Here is a 15,109-nt window from a genome sequence, read left to right on the forward strand (position 1 = left end):
GGGAAGCAAGGGAAGAGCGACCGAGAGCACCTATTGCCTTCCAAGGTTCACCACCATCCATCCCGGTATAAATGGGGGTGCCACCGCGATGCTTCGGCGCTTTTTGCCTTCACTCAGCAGACGCCAACCGCTCTCCGCAGCTCTTACATCATTCAACAGCCCATCACCCTCAACATCTACTCAAGTTCAACCCAACACGCACCTCGAACCGCACCATACAAATCAAATCTAAACGCTCAACTACAATGCGCTTCACCGCTATCATCCTCGCCCTCGCGGCCGCCGCCGTGGCTGTGCCTACCACCGCCAACACCTTCGCCGCCCAGGCAGCCAAGGCCTTCGAGGAGGCGCCCGAGTGCCACCTCCCGGACCCCGGCACGAACTGCGCTGGTGCCGCGAACATGGACGTCGTCGTTTCCTACGGCAAGGACATGACGCAGGCGGAGAAGGACCTCTACCTCAATGCGGCCAAGGGCGCTGGTGCGAATATCATCGGCACCACTGGCGAGCATGGGTAAGTTGCTATTCTCCCTCTGAACTAGTCGTCGATTTTGTTAGCTTGGGTTTCGCGTCAGGTGCGTCAGGGTGAGTGCAATATGCTAATGCGATGCACCAGCTTCTACGGCTTCATCCCCGAGTCCTTCGTCTCCCTCATGAACGTCACCGGCCAGTCCTGCGGTCTCAAGGTCTTCGGCAACGGCTGCATGGGCATCCCATGGTGCGGTGAGGCTCCTTGCTAGACTTCTCCTCTCTCTCTTTTCTCGTCCGGCGACATTCGGTTGGGCGTTCGGCGATACACGGGGTTCGGCGAGATGGGTATTCAAAACGGATTACGGATACAGACGGCAGTAGATGGCGATCTATACTGCGCTTCGTGGGGTTTCTCTCTCATGATACCACGGTTTCAGCTCTTCTCTCTTTGACACAATTGATTTAAGTCATCTTAAAGACTTTCAAGCTGCTCTTCTCCTCGTCGTGTGTGATGCTCCGTTCTCTAGCATCAACTTATTCCTCACCCCGCGCCGCCATTATTTCCATACCGAGGCATTCCCAGGTGATTCTGGTCGTTTTCAAGCACTCACGTGTTCCCACGCGATCCGCTGATATGACGCGCGCCCCCGCGCCGGCGATCTACAAACGCCGCAGATCCCAAGCGGCGATCCTCCTCCATTCCACATTCCAAAACATCGCCACTTCCAACTTTACCCCCGCCACGCTCAAATATTGTCAAAGAGGAAATTTCTCAAAGGTGTCGAACACTGCGATTTCCTTGCTTTGGTGCGGCTCTTCCAACTTTGCGCTTTTGGTGGCGCTGTGACCAAGCTATGATGCTGGAATGCCCTGTTTGGGCGCTCCCGGCTTCCCGGTTTGGGCCGCGCTACGCATAACGGTGTGGCTGGACTGGGGTGGGTTGATTGGGTCGTGTGTGACGGGATGAGGGAAAGCATGTGAATGAGGGCGGGATGAGGGGACTTCGGAAGGCTTTAAAGCTGGAGGCACGGCTGGTATGGGGTTGTGGGAGAGCGGAATGCGTTCCCTATTCCACCACCTTAAGCTACATTATACTACCGACTAATCGCATGCGTATCATCATCACTGGTTCAATTCCACGACTTCTAGCTCCCTCGCCACCTCGTCGACATCCGCGTCGTCGTCTTTCTGATCCGTCTTCGCTTCCACCTGCCCCACGCGCTGCACCAACTTCCCGTGCCGCTCCAATCCATCAAAGCGCTGGGTGAGAGCCTCAAAGTTGGGCTGCAGGCGGCGAACCAGATCGACGAGCTTGATCACTACATCTCCGTCTACTTCAGCATCGCTATCCCCCCTCGCACCCTGCACCAACGCCGTGCGCGAAGTCTACTCCCCCATCCTCACAACCCGACATCGGGAAACGTACCCGCAAGCAAGCCACTCCTCATCCTGCCCCTTACCATGAGAGATGTGAAGAGCACCCTCAGCTCCGCCAGACACACGCATATATTCGGCACTGGGTGCTTGTCGAAGTCGTGGAGAGGTGTGGATAAGCGGGTCCAGAGCACGCTCTCCAGACTGCGCTCCCCAACGTGGCGCTTGTCGACCCAGATAAGTATTTTCATGCTAGAGCCGGACGCCGCGTACCACACCGGCGCGAGGAACTCAGTAGATATCTCCGCGATGGCGACGCCGGACTGGCGGTAGCGAGGCGGCGCAGAGTGCATGAGGAAGTGGCCGCGCACTTGCGCGCTCCCTGCATGTGTGCGTGCGTGCGCCCGCCCGCCATCCCCCCCTTGCGGCAAAGAGGGTAGGAGAGCGGGATACGTGCCTTCGCTGTCAAAGGCAGAGACGAAGGGCGATGGCGCGGCGCTCGCGCTCCAGTTGAGATGCGCTTTGATAGTGTTCGCGTCCAGATGAACCCGTGAGAAAGTGGCTTTGGCGCGAAAGACAGCTTGCGTGTTGGTGTCCGCGTCTGCGATGTAGCTTGCTGTCGAGGAACTGTGGTGGACGCGGTAGAAGGCCGGGGGGGAGGGTTCGCCGGTTTCTCGTCGAGAGAGAAAGAGGAATGCGAGCTGGAATACTGGCTGAGAGGTGTTGGTGGAAGAATGTTTGGCCGCATTGGGGCTTCACTTACATGGACATGCTGCTCGCTCGCGACAGAGGAAGCTCTTCGCTCTGCAGCTGCTGGATAAGGAGAAGCGCTATAAGGCCCGAGGTTGGAGACGCTTAAATATAATGAGTGTGTGATGTTTAACGTACATGCTTCCAAACTTCGACGATGGCAGACGTCGCTATATATTCGAATAAAAAGGAGGTCTGGAGTGACTGGGATGTGAACCAAAGATCGAGATGTGAGTGCAATTATGCGAGCTTCTTCTACGCCTTCTACGCCTTCTACGCTAGCAAACCAGACAAGAATCGTACCAAATGCGATTGGATATAAAGAGGAGATATACAGAAACAGACCTATGAGCACAAAAGCGCAGGATCAAGTGTAAAGGAACCATCGACAAGTCGGAAGAAAGCAAACCCACCTTTGTCGCCTACCATGAAACCCCGCCTCCCGTCTAGTACGTGAACGCCTCGTCAAAGAAATCCACACTCCTCAGTCCCACCCTCTTCCTCACCGCTGCCCTCACACTATCACTAAAAGCTCCCGGCCCACAAACGCTAACACACATCGCCCCTACCATGCTCACAATCTCCTCATCCACAACGCCCTGTGGTTCGCATCTACTCCTCCTAACATCCAGGCCCATCGGCAGCGCCTCCCCATCCACCATCTTCTTGACATACAGTCGTATCCTCACGACCTCGCGTGAATTCCGCATCGCCATGATTTCGTCGAGCCAGAGCTGTATCCACGCAAGGACGGAGGTGTCAGGTATGCACCAGACCAGCAGGATTTTCCGAACTGCAACGGTGTGGTTGTTATGGCCGAGTAGGAGATGCCGCACGTAGGAGAGTTGGTGCGTGATCCCCACGCCAGCGGCGAAGAGTACGACGGTGCCGTAGGAGTCGAGAGAGTGGTAGCCGCCGTATGGTCCTTCTACGGCGCCCCATAGCTGCAGATCCTTGTTCTTCACCCGAGAGGCTCTGTTGTAAAGAGCGCGAGTCATGCCTGTGCGGGCGCGGATGACGCAGGATACAGTGCTAGGTCCCTCTTTAACTTCGAGGTCCTCGATTGAGAAAGGGCGTTTTTCTGTGCCCCAGTCCAGTGCCATTTGGCCAGGGTCGCTGGCCCAAGCCACGGAGAAAGGGTGGGACGACCACAGCGCCAGGCGTGGGAGGTAGATGTGGATGTGAGACCCTGGATTTGCGTTCCAGGATCGTGGTAGGTGGAACGTTACACGGGTCGCTTCCCCTGGCAGGGCTTCCACCAATATCTTGGTCCATGTTCGTTGTCGCCAAGAAGAGTTGTAGTAGAGGATGCGGAGGGCTCGTATGGAAGGTTCAAGGATCAGAAAGGTGATGAAGAGATATGCCCACGGCAGCTGCGGTAGTGCGTGCTTCGCCATATGATAATAGACTCCAGAGATCGCGACGATTATGCTGAGCCGATGAAGAGTAAGAAAAGTTTCGTAGAAGGCGTGCCTGAGCGGCCCGAGCGAATGGGTTATAAGGATACTGAGTGCGATAAATGCGGCTAGGCCCCACCGATATGAAAGCGAATGGTCTAGAACCCAGCTGATGCTATCCCATCCTCCCTGACCATCGTAGTTGACGCGGTATGTGTTGTACATGAAAGCGAATATGTGCGCCAGAGCCTCTGTGAAAACAATGCGTGCTGTCCATCGATGGAACATATTGAACGTGTCATAGCTAACGTGAAGGAGCCAGATGAACGGATTGTTGCGGAGGGCGAAAAGAACGGTGAAAATCATGTTGAAGGCGGCCAGATGCCCGCATCGACCTCGGAATTCAGCCATCCGTTGGGCTCCGGGTTGCTCCGGTATGGCCAAACAGTATGCCACATTGCTCCCTGCGTAGAGGATGATTATGATGAGTTGAAGCCTTGTCGGAAGCGTGGCCAGACTGACGGCGCTCGAGATACGAAATTCGCGATTATGGCGCTTCCTCCATATTGGCGCATAAAGGAGATATCTTTTGAGCTGGCCAACCCAGTCGTATCGATCCTTGGCCCAAAAGTTGAGAGCTTGACCGGACGTTATCGTTGAAACTCGACGTCTGTCATTCCGAATAGTAGTAAAGATGCGGAACAGAATTGAGATGAGTACCGGGGCAAGAGCGGTCCCAATAAGGATATGAACAAGAAGATAGTTCGTCGGGAGGTCAACCCCAGTGAGTCCGTGGCTGTATTTGAAAGGATCATGGTTCGATTGGGACGAGTTTGCATGGACGTCATCGATGTTCGGGATAGGTACCGAAGACGTAGGCTGGGTTGACGCCATTTGTGAAAAAGAATTTGCAATGATAGAGCTCATAGGAGTTCAGTGGTACGAGGCTGATGGGGTAAGCAGGGCATGCCCGGCGTATAGTCCCGAAGAGGTTTCTGTCGAAAAGAGCGTTGGAGAGATCTTGGGTGTTGGCAAGATGCTCCCGGGTTTCTCAGGACTGCAGCAGGGGACGTCGTTCGTGCTGAGAACACACCGTCATTGTTGCAGGATATCGAGCTATAAGCGCACAGAACGACATCTCGCGGCGCATTATCTCTCCGCGGATGCTCAGCGTGGCACTCGATAGCCGGAATCTCGTGCTAACCCGAGCAGAAGAAAGTCGCTAGTTCTTACTAGAATCTTTCAGCGCTGTACCTGGGACAAGCAGTAAGCGGGACCAAGTCTGACACAGATGGTAACACGGGCGCTAGTCGATGTGGGCGTGGGCGCGAATGGCGCAGTCTTGAGTGACCTGACTCTATGCTGACAAGGCAGAGGGATAAGGCCAAGCATGGCATGTATCCGCCGTCATAGGTGCTTGCAAAAGTGCACCTGGAGCTTATCCAAAGGAATCCGTGGCGTTAACATATAATCAGTATAATCGATGGTCTAGTTCTGCCATCCGGATTTAAGACACCAGGAAGTCGAACCACCAACACTCTCTTGACCGGTCTTTTGCGGCCAAAGCTCTAGATCCGTCCGCGGAAAGGATAGCCACCGAATCTATCAGTTATCGGAACTTGCGCCATTGTTCAACCTCAACCTCCTGATTCACCGAAGCGCCCATCATACTCCACGGAGAGCTAAAATACGCCAACTCGTATAGAACCTTTTATCATCCTCCGGTCAACGTCCCAGTATGATTGTGTTTCGCCAAGTCCAAAGTTGAGTATTCAGCCCCGAAGCCCACAATGTTGGCCCCGAGCACCTGAAGGCAACGGCAAAACGCCAATAATGGGCTACGTCCTCTTTGCAGGTTCACATCATTCCGTCATCTGTAATGGACATGATTCGCGTTGTTGCGTGGTACGGTAGCGCCTAGAGGTAGCATTCCGAAAGCTACCTTTCCACCAAACCCTAATTCTTGCCAACTCTTCGTCCTCAATGGCGATGTCGGCGGCCAAGTGGAATGATAGCTCTAGTCCTGCAGACTCAGACATTTGAGCTGACCCGTCGCACAAACGATCGCTCTGCCTCATGGCTGTCTCGTGTCCGCAGTCTCGAGCATGTCAGTCCCTTATGGGCTGGTCAAAACTACCCTGCTCGGAGGCCGTTCATCCCCGGCGGAACCAATGTTTCGCAAAAGCACCTTGGAACCGGATGCCAATGGGGTAATTCGGGGAAATCGATGCCCTCTTCTCTTTCTATGGCTTGCGGAGCCTGGGCGTTATCCGAGGGCGATAAGGAAACCCGACCCTGTGGTCAACGCCATCGTAATCGGGACAAAAGATACCCGTGGCTGAGTGCTAAGGTGGGTCTCTTGCAGATGTGAGGGCATGCCACCGCGCGCCGAAGTGCTGGGATGGATACGTTGTAAGCGCGAAGGATGTGCTCAGAAATCGCACCGGGGCTGTCGGCGACGGCCGTCTTCCAGGGTTATCGACGACGCTTGTGGCTTTTAGCAGCTAGGTCGACGTAGAAACCGAAGATAGCTGGATACACTGCAAAAGCAGTCTGCTTTTCAGTGTACTACTCAGGCTCCTTGCGAGAGAGCGCCGAATACTGAATGAGCAAAGTAGCGTGGAACGGGCCGCCACGTGTCGACTTGGTGTACGTAAGACAGGAGGCCTTCATTGATCGTCGCTGCTGTCAGTCCTTTAGTGCATACTGCGAGAAGGCTGTGGTATGTAAGCCGGTATAAGATGGGGAGCAAAAAACTTCACGGGCGGGATGCGGAGAGCCATGTGCGAGGTCTTCGGGCTGGCTACCAGCTCGGCCCCTCATGGCTCGCGCAGACGTCTCACAATGAATAACGCAGGGAAGGGGATTAACGGTGAGGTTGTGATGTTTGAGGTTCGTTGGAGTGGAAGTGGAGATGATTGATACGGTGTCGGTATGTCGGCTCTACTAGGTTCCGATGGCACGTGAATGCGATAGCCCCGGGCCTCAGCTTCGAGCATACATACCCGGAAGATCCATCGAGACCTTTATCCGTACACACCTCGTCCGAAGTGGAAAGTAACTGAGAGCCCGCTTGCTACCCCCTTGCCAGCCCGGTGACGCGTCGTACTTACCGGGCTTCGCATGAGGGAATAGAGGCGCATTCTTGCCTCACTGACCATTCCACAGGAATTAAGCAAGGTCATCCGTATATGGTAGAAAATATCAGGGTTGCAACGCCCCTTCCTCCCTCTGCTTCTTCTTCACCCTCTTCATGATCCCCCTCCTCCGGAAAGCTTCTGCACTGGAGATACAAATCCACCAAATGAACAGCACAGCTCCGAATGCCAAACTCCATCCAATTGCCTCACAAGAAAACCACTCGAACAATCCCACCGTTCTCTTCACGCCCGGATTATCCGTCTCCTCCTTTAGCTGCCTGCCTCCAACAATAACCTGCATTGCGCTCAGCATGACGCTGAAGACTGCGAACAGGAATAGAATGGCTGGATAAAAGCGCGAAAAGTACAGCGCATAGTTTGATTCGAAACGATTAAAGTGCGAGCGGCGGAGATGGACGAGCGAATGCAAGTTTAGGGCGTCGAGCTGGATCTCGCCGAAGCGCCAGCGCGGGCTGATAGCTTTGTCCGGGACCGAGTCAAATGACATGATGAATTTGACGAACGCTTCGAAGGAGGTGTGGCCGAATGAGCAGAGGAGATCGTAGCGGCGGGCGATGGAGAAATCCGAGCGGCGCTGAATGAGGCTTGCGTAGGTCCTCAGAAAACCGAGCGATGTCGCTCTTACACGCTCCCGCTCCTCTGGGTTGATGCCGTCGTTTGAAGGGTCCAATATGTATTCCCAGAAGGCGAACGAACATAGGTATGCGGGTATTGGCTTGATATAGATCATGTTGTCCGACCAGAGAAGATGTAATGAAGGGTTCTCGGTGACCACAATCTTCCGATCGTAGGTCAGCTGCTGGCTGAGAGTCTTGATGTATGGGGCTGGTCCAGCCCACCAGAGCTTCTCATCAAGCTTATTCATTCCAGGCGTGTCCAAGTCCTCCAGACAATACGGCACCACCCGACAGGAATCGAGCGGAATTCGGGGCGCATCTGGCAGAGCCTGATCGGGCCGGTGGCTGCGAAGATGCGTTGGCTTCTCCGGTTCATGCGTATATTCCAAGTCTTTGCATAGCTGGTCCGATCTCTCAAATGGTGGGATGGCGTCCCATTGTCTTATCGTTGCGCCCGTGTTCGATCTGGAGAAGGGCGCTACACAAGTTGTCGCAGAGGATACCGGGCTGACTGGGCTTTCTTCAGCCATGGTAGCGACGTGAGCCTTTGAAATGAAACAGAATTGCCTGACAATCAAGGTCCGTTGTCGATGAGGGGTTTATGAAGGACGATCGCGACGAATACGAGGGCAGGAGATCGGCTACCAGGATTTAACGTCTGTCGCGGAACCTGATTGGCTGACGCGAAGGCGCAGCCACCACCGGTGAACGAAACCCGGAACGAGGCCCAGCTGGACTTGCATCGTCTCCGAATGTGCGCCATCGCAGGCCCACGATAAGAGGTCGCGATATTCAGGGCTGGCTGGTGTTCACAGCTCCTCTTTTTATGCTCCCCCGTTCCTGCATCCTCAAGCAACTACCACGAGGAGCCTGTTCGCAATGCTCTTCATGATCATCGAGCGCTTCCGCTCAGGTGACGCCGCTCCAGTATACGCGCGATTCCGCTCCCAAGGACGCCTCGCTCCCGAGGGATTAAAGTACATCTCCAGCTGGGTCAGCGAAGACATGTCACACTGCTACCAGCTCATGGAAGCGGACAAGACGGAGCTCTTGGATGAATGGATGAGCAATTGGAAAGACTTGGTGGATTTTGAAGTCGTCCCTGTTGTTACGTCGGCCGAAGCGAGTGCTAGGGCCGGGAAAGAGGAGGAGAAGCAATGTCCGCAAGGCAGTGCCACTGAATGATTCGATGCCGAGGCGCCAGATGCCCCCAAGGGCTCTCCAGAGCGGCAGATTCACGACGGAGCAAGAAACATGGATGCCATTGAGAGCCAGCAAAGCCGTCAGATCTCAGAACAAATCATTGGCATCCAGAGGCGTTAAAGAACTGGACACCTTTCACACAAGGCGAAGCACCTGCCGGCGCCAAGATGCACATCACAACACATCCTCCCAGCTGATAAGCTGGTCTTTATAGTATTCAAGAAACGCAGCAATCCTTCGAAACGTTCGAGCAGGACCCTCCCTGTCCTTTAGGCCTAATACCAGTCCATATACGACCACTGATCCGATTCAGCCTCTTGCTCCTCTCCGAACTCCACCATCCTCACCAGGCCCAAGGGGGTCGATGTCCCAATGCCTGTTTCCGACCTCGGCAACACCGGCGCTCGATTTTCATCACCAACCCAGGTACCGTCATGCCAAGCCATGCAATGTATTCAGCGAAGGGATGAAGAAGACAAGAGTAGGGATGACCTGCAATGTCATCAGAAGCAAGCGATCCTCCTGTGATACGCGGAAACGCTCCGGGCTGACTAGTCCGAACACACATGCCCGGCTAGGGACAGAGGAAGAGACATTTCTTACCATTTCTTTGGTATCGCCTTATTGTCTTGGGCTTGCCATTTACAATCATTCGATTTGCTTTACGCGTGGTCTTTGTCTAACGGCGATGTCTAACAAACTGGATTGCAGTCCGAACACACATGCCCGGCTAGGGACAGAGGAAGCGACATTTCTTACCATTTCTTTGGTATCGCCTTATTGTCTTGGGCTTGCCATTTACAATCATTCGGTTTGCTTTACGCGTGGTCTTTGTCTAACGGCAATGTCTAACAAACTGGATTGCTAAGGGCCAATCAGCCGCCGTGTGTTTCAACCAAATAAGACACCTCGTGATTGTCTACAATTGTGATCCAACATAGGGAAAGGCTATAAATATGTCGTCTTCTTGATCTGGCTATCTAAGGAGCATCTCTTGCGCTGCAGACCCGCAACGAAGCTCAGCCATCACATCATCTGCGCCACTGAACATCATGGACTCTACAAACTCGAGCGGCAACGCAATCAATCAGCGACCATCTCCCTACCAGGCCAAACCCATCCCACAGCCACGCCAACACGATCACTTGGTCTATGTAGGCCGGACGCACGAAGGCCAAACGAACCTCTACATCAACGTCGGCGAAGATCTCAAGCGCCCCTTCTTCTGTAATTCGTTCTATCCAAATCATGTTACCGGCGTAGTACGATATCAGATAGGCGCAACCCCGCCCCCCCACAAGGTAGAGGACCTTGGCTGGTTCTCAGACCCAACCGCCTTCACGCCCATCTGCACAGGTCAGCCAGTCCAGCCAGCACCTCCAAATCAACCAAACCAAGCCGAGACCTTCAATGCATGGAAATTAGCCCTGCTTCGCGACCTGGCGCAAAACTATGGCCATCTCTGGACTCGCAACGACGGTAATTCGCTATGAAGAGGGATGCAACCCGTGGCTTCTGCTGCCAACAGTTTGGCTGGTGTTCGGTTCTGCAACTCCAACGGACAATGAGGCTATCGGGGACACCAGGGAGTGGAAAGAGGACTGGATCCAAGACCTCTTGGATCTGGAGAAGAGGTAGAGCATCAACGGCAGGCAACTTAGGTAGCAATGCACTGTCAACTCATGCCTATACGCCATGTGCAAAGACTCTATATGTGAGACATTACGGACCTGCGTCGAAGATCCCTTCTGCAACTCGTAACGGCTTGAATGCTACCGCTCAACACCAAGACGGTAGTAATTAGTTATAGATCTAGACTTCTAAACAAAACGTTTTCCATTGCTGGATGTTGCCTACACTAAACCGTGGATGCTCTCTATACTAAACCGCTGAACCTTTTGATAATACCCCTTCTGCTTGCGGATTTTAGAATATAGCGTCTTTTTTGCTAGTACTGTATATGTAGTATACTCGCATCTTCTTTATAACGAGGTCGAGCGAATTTATAACTGCGCGCGCAAAGACTTCTAAACATAATAAACCCTGCAAACTCAAGCGGCACCGCGATTCTTCAGCAACTATCTACCTACCAGGCCAAACTCATCCCAGAGCCTCACCAACCGTCAATATTCTACTTTAATATTTAATGGTCAGTTCTTTCTCTGTTTTAGATAAATGTGTAGTTCGCATGGTAGCGACCGTCCTCCAAAAATTTCAACTCCTCTGTATATGTATACGCCTCTTCAAAGTTCGCATATACTCTCTGACGGAACTTCGCATCATCCTCCCCAAATAACATGATACGAGCTTCCAATGCGGCGAATTGCATAAAGGCTGGTAGCCAACCACAGTCATGCCAATCAATCAGAGTAATTTCCCAGTCCTTGATTGCCTCTCCATCTTCCCCCTTAATTGGCCGAACGATTAAATTGTCCCACTTCAGGTCCAAGAAAGTAAGTACAGGCTTGAAGCCTCTGGTTTTACCTAAGACATGTTTGAACTTTGATAGAAACTCGACCTCCTCAGGGAAAAACTCATCAGCGAGGTTTTGAGTTGCCAAGTCATGCTCAGTACAAACATACATAGCCGAGATAAAATCGTCAAAGGTATTGTAGGGGCCCAACATTTCTTTGTAGCGTATACGTAGAAAAGACAAGGGACTCCAGCCTTGGCGATACACCCGGCCATAGTATCCTTCGCCTTCACAGGGAATAGACCGGAGTAGTTTGAGTTGCTCCGAAAGTTTTGAGCAAATGATCGTCTGCGCCTCGTCGTCTAGAGCTAACCATTTGTCCATGTCCAACGTATCGCCCTCTATAAATTCCATGACCATATAGCAGAGGTCGTTTGTGGGGTTGATAAACGCGGCATACAGCTTGGGCGCCCGGACTTTGGAATGTTCCTGTAGATATAGCAACATCTCTGCTTCCTTCTAATTGTTAGCTCTCGTTCTCATAAGGTGGTGTACACTCTTTCTAACCTGTAAGATATTTCGGTCGGCTATTTTGACGACGCATTTGCCCACCCTGCATACGGGACGGAGCCCATGACGGGCGCTAATTCTGTTATCTTGCAATGCCCTTTCGATTTCGTCCATTGAGGGTATACCAGGGTGCTCCGGAGCTTCGTACGGAAGTTTGAGAGTAGTCCACTGGTCAAGCGGCGGTTCGATGTACTGCATAAGAGAGGAATGCCTGGTCGTCAAGACCTCCATCATATTGGGAACCACCCCATAATGTTCCCGTATGACTTCGGCTTTTGTGCGCATTCTGTAAAGAGATTGAAGAAAAAAGTAGTGTAAGACTATGATTGAAAGTATCAAGCTAAAAACGACATCGCTCTGGGGATACAAGCAGCTCTTAAATATTCCTGAGAAGGAGGTAAGCCCCTTTTGCTGCCGTCACGCATATAAAGACAAAGCATCTTTTATCCCTTGACATCCGCCTTTGATGCGCCACCCTCAATACTCAATGAATGGACTTCCTTTGAATGTCGCTTCTTGAGATTATATTACAATGGCTCGATTCCCGCCACATATGCAGGGACAACGGGTGGGTTGGCTTGTCCTTGTTCTGCGCTCTTTCGCGTGTCAAAGCCTGTACACGCACAGCGTAAATCGAAAGTTCGTCAGACAAAGAGTCGAGAGAAACGGGGGGGAGTTATGGCTTGAGCGGGACCTTGCTGCACATCAAGCTTTTGGAAAGCCGGATGACAGAACGTGGGGGATGGCCGTAGGAACCTTGGAAGAAAAGCGGTTGACCTGTTGGTGTCACAATGGACGACGCATACCCAGGTAGTGGCATTCTAAGTTAACACGTCACGTGACCAAAATGGCGCATGTGCGAGGAAGGAAGCGACTCAGCGACAACCACCAGTTCCACCACCGTCAATCGCGTCACCTCTCACGCTGCCAGATTCTGCCTACTTCAATTATATCCAGAAAGCCTTGCCCGACGAGAAGATTCTTGTCGACGAGCTGATCGGTAGAGGTTGGCGGCTACGCCTCGTGCCTTGCGATGCGGTATTCCCGGCGCGGCCAAAGCAACTTTGCCGCTCTCCGCCCCGTTGTTACCGCGGCTTAAAGCGTGAATGGGAGAATGCATGTAAAGAGGCGCAGCGAGGGAAACCATATGCTAACATCCCGGAGGTGGTATGTCAGTCCTGTCGACGCTGGACGGTATGCTTTCAATAGTCCAACTCTACTGCCGTCCGTCGTTTGCGGCAAAGAGCCATTCCCGCCTCCTGCAACAACACACCCTCTCGGCTGCTCTCGAGTCAGCGCAGGCTGCGCCCGATCAATACAGCATTGCGCGGTATATCGTGGCGCATGATATAGATCAAGCTTAGAACAAGTGTGCGGCACAGCGCAAGCTAAACAGGTCGGGTCCCACCATTGGCAGTCGGAGAATTATATATTGATTAAGCGCACCTAGTAACACCCGGCCCAGATACCGAGTCTGAGCCTCAAATGCGTGTGTTAATGTGCGGCGCAGACGCTTTACGCGCGACAAGGCAGTAGGTCCGCCAACTGGACAACTCATCCCCATCCAAGTCGGTTACCAACACTATGCATGCAGCCCTCAACCCATCATCTGGTGGGAAACGATCGCACTGCGGCGTACACCTCACGCCAGACAGCTGATCTCAGCTCGCTTGCATCTGATTTTGCAAGAAATGGCCCGAGGACTCGAGGGAATGATGTTGGCGAGTCTGACAGTCTCCTCAAGGCTCAAGCCGTGTGTTGGATCCCCCTCATGACTCCTCGGGCGCCATGCATGATGAACGGAAATGGGACGCTATCAGGAAGCGACGAGGCCGGCCGTACCTTTCTGCCCATGTCCGTCGTCAACATTGCGGAGGAGTGGCTGATGTTTCCATACTGTCATGCGACGGAGACGGCGTTTCAAGGGGTGCAGGAATCGACGTTCCGCCCACCACAGACCCAATCGGCGGCCGTGCGGCTTGACTTTTGGCGAGGCCCCCGCTGAGTGCTTCTCACGCACAGTCCATTCAGGAGTCCGTGGCCCACTCCTAGCACTCCTGAGAGGACGTCCACGGGTGTTTGATCGCATGAATTGCACAGTTTCGAAACTTTCGTGTCTGCGGTTTCCACAAACAGATTCCGCCATCTTGCCAGATTTCGTTCCTGAGGCCAGCATGGGAAAAGTGTTGATTGGCCGACGACGGCGTGAAAACCAACGGCCCCAGGCAGCTTCGGGAACGCCTCGCAGCGGACGAAAGTGGTCAGCATGGGGTGAACCCCGGCATGACGTTGTCAGGATCCGCGTAGCGCCCCTGCTCATAATACGGCGTAGATAGACGCGATGGGCGACCCCTTATATATTTCCGTCACCGCTGGCCGCAGGTTGTGGACGACTTCCCTTTGACAACAAGCAGCGCTTTGGATAGCCTCTCTCGCGACTTGCATCGTCGATCGCTCCTTGGACCGTCCATCCGAAGATTATATCAGCGAATACACGAACCTCACCATATATTTTCGACAGGTCACACCATACTCTAAGAGCGTCCCCGCACGGCAAAAGCTACAATGGCCCATCTTCCACCAAACTCTCCCTACGGCCTCCCGTCTTCACCGCGAGCAATCCGACAGACGTTAGCACCACTGGATACATCTCTGCGGCCGATGACCTCACCAGGTCCTTCCCCATACCTAGCTTCCGAGAAGCGCTCACCACAACCCTCACCACAACCCTTCGTCGATACCCGCCAGCGCAACCGCGACTCTCTCATCTTCATCAATGCGACCATTCCGCTCAGTCCGGCTTCTTCATCCGAGAACAGTTTCAAGGAAGAGCCATTCGACGGCCTGGCACCACGGAAGCGGACCGGACTCGCCCGCCTCTTCTGCTGCTTTGGCCGGCAGGAGCGCGCCCGGAGACGCGCGACGCGGTTCACCGAGTATGAGAAAGTGGGCGAGAAGTGCCATTGGTCGGAGCTGTAAGAGCATGACAGTTCTCGAGGCTGTTCGGCTCCATCACCGCCCGAAAGGATTAAACGCATAACATCGATGGACACAGCCACTACTTCCCCAGATTCCGGATGTTCCCATCATCGCGTTCCGAAATTCTTTCTTTTGTTCATATTTTCTATTTTTGGTCGCATACTCATTCTTCTA

The 15,109-nt window shown here is 53.3% G+C and overlaps 9 protein-coding genes across 9 annotated transcripts; 5 read left to right on the plus strand and 4 right to left on the minus strand.

The window, feature by feature from the left end:
* Positions 1 to 245: 245 nt before the first annotated feature.
* Positions 246 to 740, plus strand: BU26DRAFT_508112 (uncharacterized protein; the record flags this gene model as incomplete). Its single annotated transcript, XM_033827055.1, has 2 exons — positions 246 to 514; positions 617 to 740. 2 exons carry the CDS (start codon positions 246 to 248, stop codon positions 738 to 740), a joined length of 393 nt encoding a protein of 130 aa, XP_033680463.1.
* A 2,005-nt stretch (positions 741 to 2,745) lies between these two features.
* BU26DRAFT_521898 (ferric reductase) lies at positions 2,746 to 5,275 on the minus strand. The gene has a single exon (XM_033829651.1). It carries the CDS (start codon positions 4,884 to 4,886, stop codon positions 3,042 to 3,044), a length of 1,845 nt encoding a protein of 614 aa, XP_033680464.1. The 5' UTR covers positions 4,887 to 5,275; the 3' UTR covers positions 2,746 to 3,041.
* A 1,619-nt stretch (positions 5,276 to 6,894) lies between these two features.
* Positions 6,895 to 8,361, minus strand: BU26DRAFT_521900 (uncharacterized protein). Its single transcript, XM_033829652.1, has one exon. It carries the CDS (start codon positions 8,298 to 8,300, stop codon positions 7,197 to 7,199), a length of 1,104 nt encoding a protein of 367 aa, XP_033680465.1. The 5' UTR covers positions 8,301 to 8,361; the 3' UTR covers positions 6,895 to 7,196.
* Positions 8,362 to 8,522: 161 nt separating this feature from the next.
* Positions 8,523 to 9,146, plus strand: BU26DRAFT_68912 (uncharacterized protein). The gene has a single exon (XM_033836219.1). The coding sequence runs from the start codon at positions 8,650 to 8,652 to the stop codon at positions 8,953 to 8,955; it is 306 nt and encodes a 101-aa protein (XP_033680466.1). The 5' UTR covers positions 8,523 to 8,649; the 3' UTR covers positions 8,956 to 9,146.
* On the plus strand, positions 9,147 to 9,933 carry BU26DRAFT_68913 (uncharacterized protein). Its single transcript, XM_033836220.1, has one exon. It carries the CDS (start codon positions 9,338 to 9,340, stop codon positions 9,839 to 9,841), a length of 504 nt encoding a protein of 167 aa, XP_033680467.1. The 5' UTR covers positions 9,147 to 9,337; the 3' UTR covers positions 9,842 to 9,933.
* Positions 9,934 to 10,025: 92 nt separating this feature from the next.
* On the plus strand, positions 10,026 to 10,611 carry BU26DRAFT_568048 (uncharacterized protein; the record flags this gene model as incomplete). Its single annotated transcript, XM_033833734.1, has 2 exons — positions 10,026 to 10,452; positions 10,502 to 10,611. The coding sequence occupies 2 exons, from the start codon at positions 10,026 to 10,028 to the stop codon at positions 10,609 to 10,611; spliced, it is 537 nt and encodes a 178-aa protein (XP_033680468.1).
* A 529-nt stretch (positions 10,612 to 11,140) lies between these two features.
* On the minus strand, positions 11,141 to 12,241 carry BU26DRAFT_568049 (uncharacterized protein; the record flags this gene model as incomplete). Its single annotated transcript, XM_033833735.1, has 2 exons — positions 11,141 to 11,902; positions 11,954 to 12,241. The coding sequence occupies 2 exons, from the start codon at positions 12,239 to 12,241 to the stop codon at positions 11,141 to 11,143; spliced, it is 1,050 nt and encodes a 349-aa protein (XP_033680469.1).
* Positions 12,242 to 13,496: 1,255 nt separating this feature from the next.
* BU26DRAFT_68926 (uncharacterized protein) lies at positions 13,497 to 14,412 on the minus strand. The gene has a single exon (XM_033836221.1). It carries the CDS (start codon positions 14,274 to 14,276, stop codon positions 13,773 to 13,775), a length of 504 nt encoding a protein of 167 aa, XP_033680470.1. The 5' UTR covers positions 14,277 to 14,412; the 3' UTR covers positions 13,497 to 13,772.
* Positions 14,413 to 14,521: 109 nt separating this feature from the next.
* Positions 14,522 to 14,935, plus strand: BU26DRAFT_508118 (uncharacterized protein; the record flags this gene model as incomplete). The annotated part of the gene is made up of 1 exon (XM_033827056.1): positions 14,522 to 14,935. The coding sequence occupies one exon, from the start codon at positions 14,522 to 14,524 to the stop codon at positions 14,933 to 14,935; it is 414 nt and encodes a 137-aa protein (XP_033680471.1).
* Positions 14,936 to 15,109: the final 174 nt, after the last annotated feature.

The sequence above is a fragment of the Trematosphaeria pertusa genome, assembly GCF_010094035.1.
Source record: "Trematosphaeria pertusa strain CBS 122368 unplaced genomic scaffold BU26scaffold_12, whole genome shotgun sequence".
NCBI classification, from domain to species: domain Eukaryota; kingdom Fungi; phylum Ascomycota; class Dothideomycetes; order Pleosporales; family Trematosphaeriaceae; genus Trematosphaeria; species Trematosphaeria pertusa.

Coding starts and splice junctions, on each gene's coding strand:
- BU26DRAFT_521898 (XM_033829651.1), bottom strand. CDS start 4,886: ATGGCGTCAACCCAGCCTACGTCTTCGGTACCTATCCCGAACATCGAT.
- BU26DRAFT_521900 (XM_033829652.1), bottom strand. CDS start 8,300: ATGGCTGAAGAAAGCCCAGTCAGCCCGGTATCCTCTGCGACAACTTGT.
- BU26DRAFT_68912 (XM_033836219.1), top strand. CDS start 8,650: ATGCTCTTCATGATCATCGAGCGCTTCCGCTCAGGTGACGCCGCTCCA.
- BU26DRAFT_68913 (XM_033836220.1), top strand. CDS start 9,338: ATGTCCCAATGCCTGTTTCCGACCTCGGCAACACCGGCGCTCGATTTT.
- BU26DRAFT_68926 (XM_033836221.1), bottom strand. CDS start 14,276: ATGAGCAGGGGCGCTACGCGGATCCTGACAACGTCATGCCGGGGTTCA.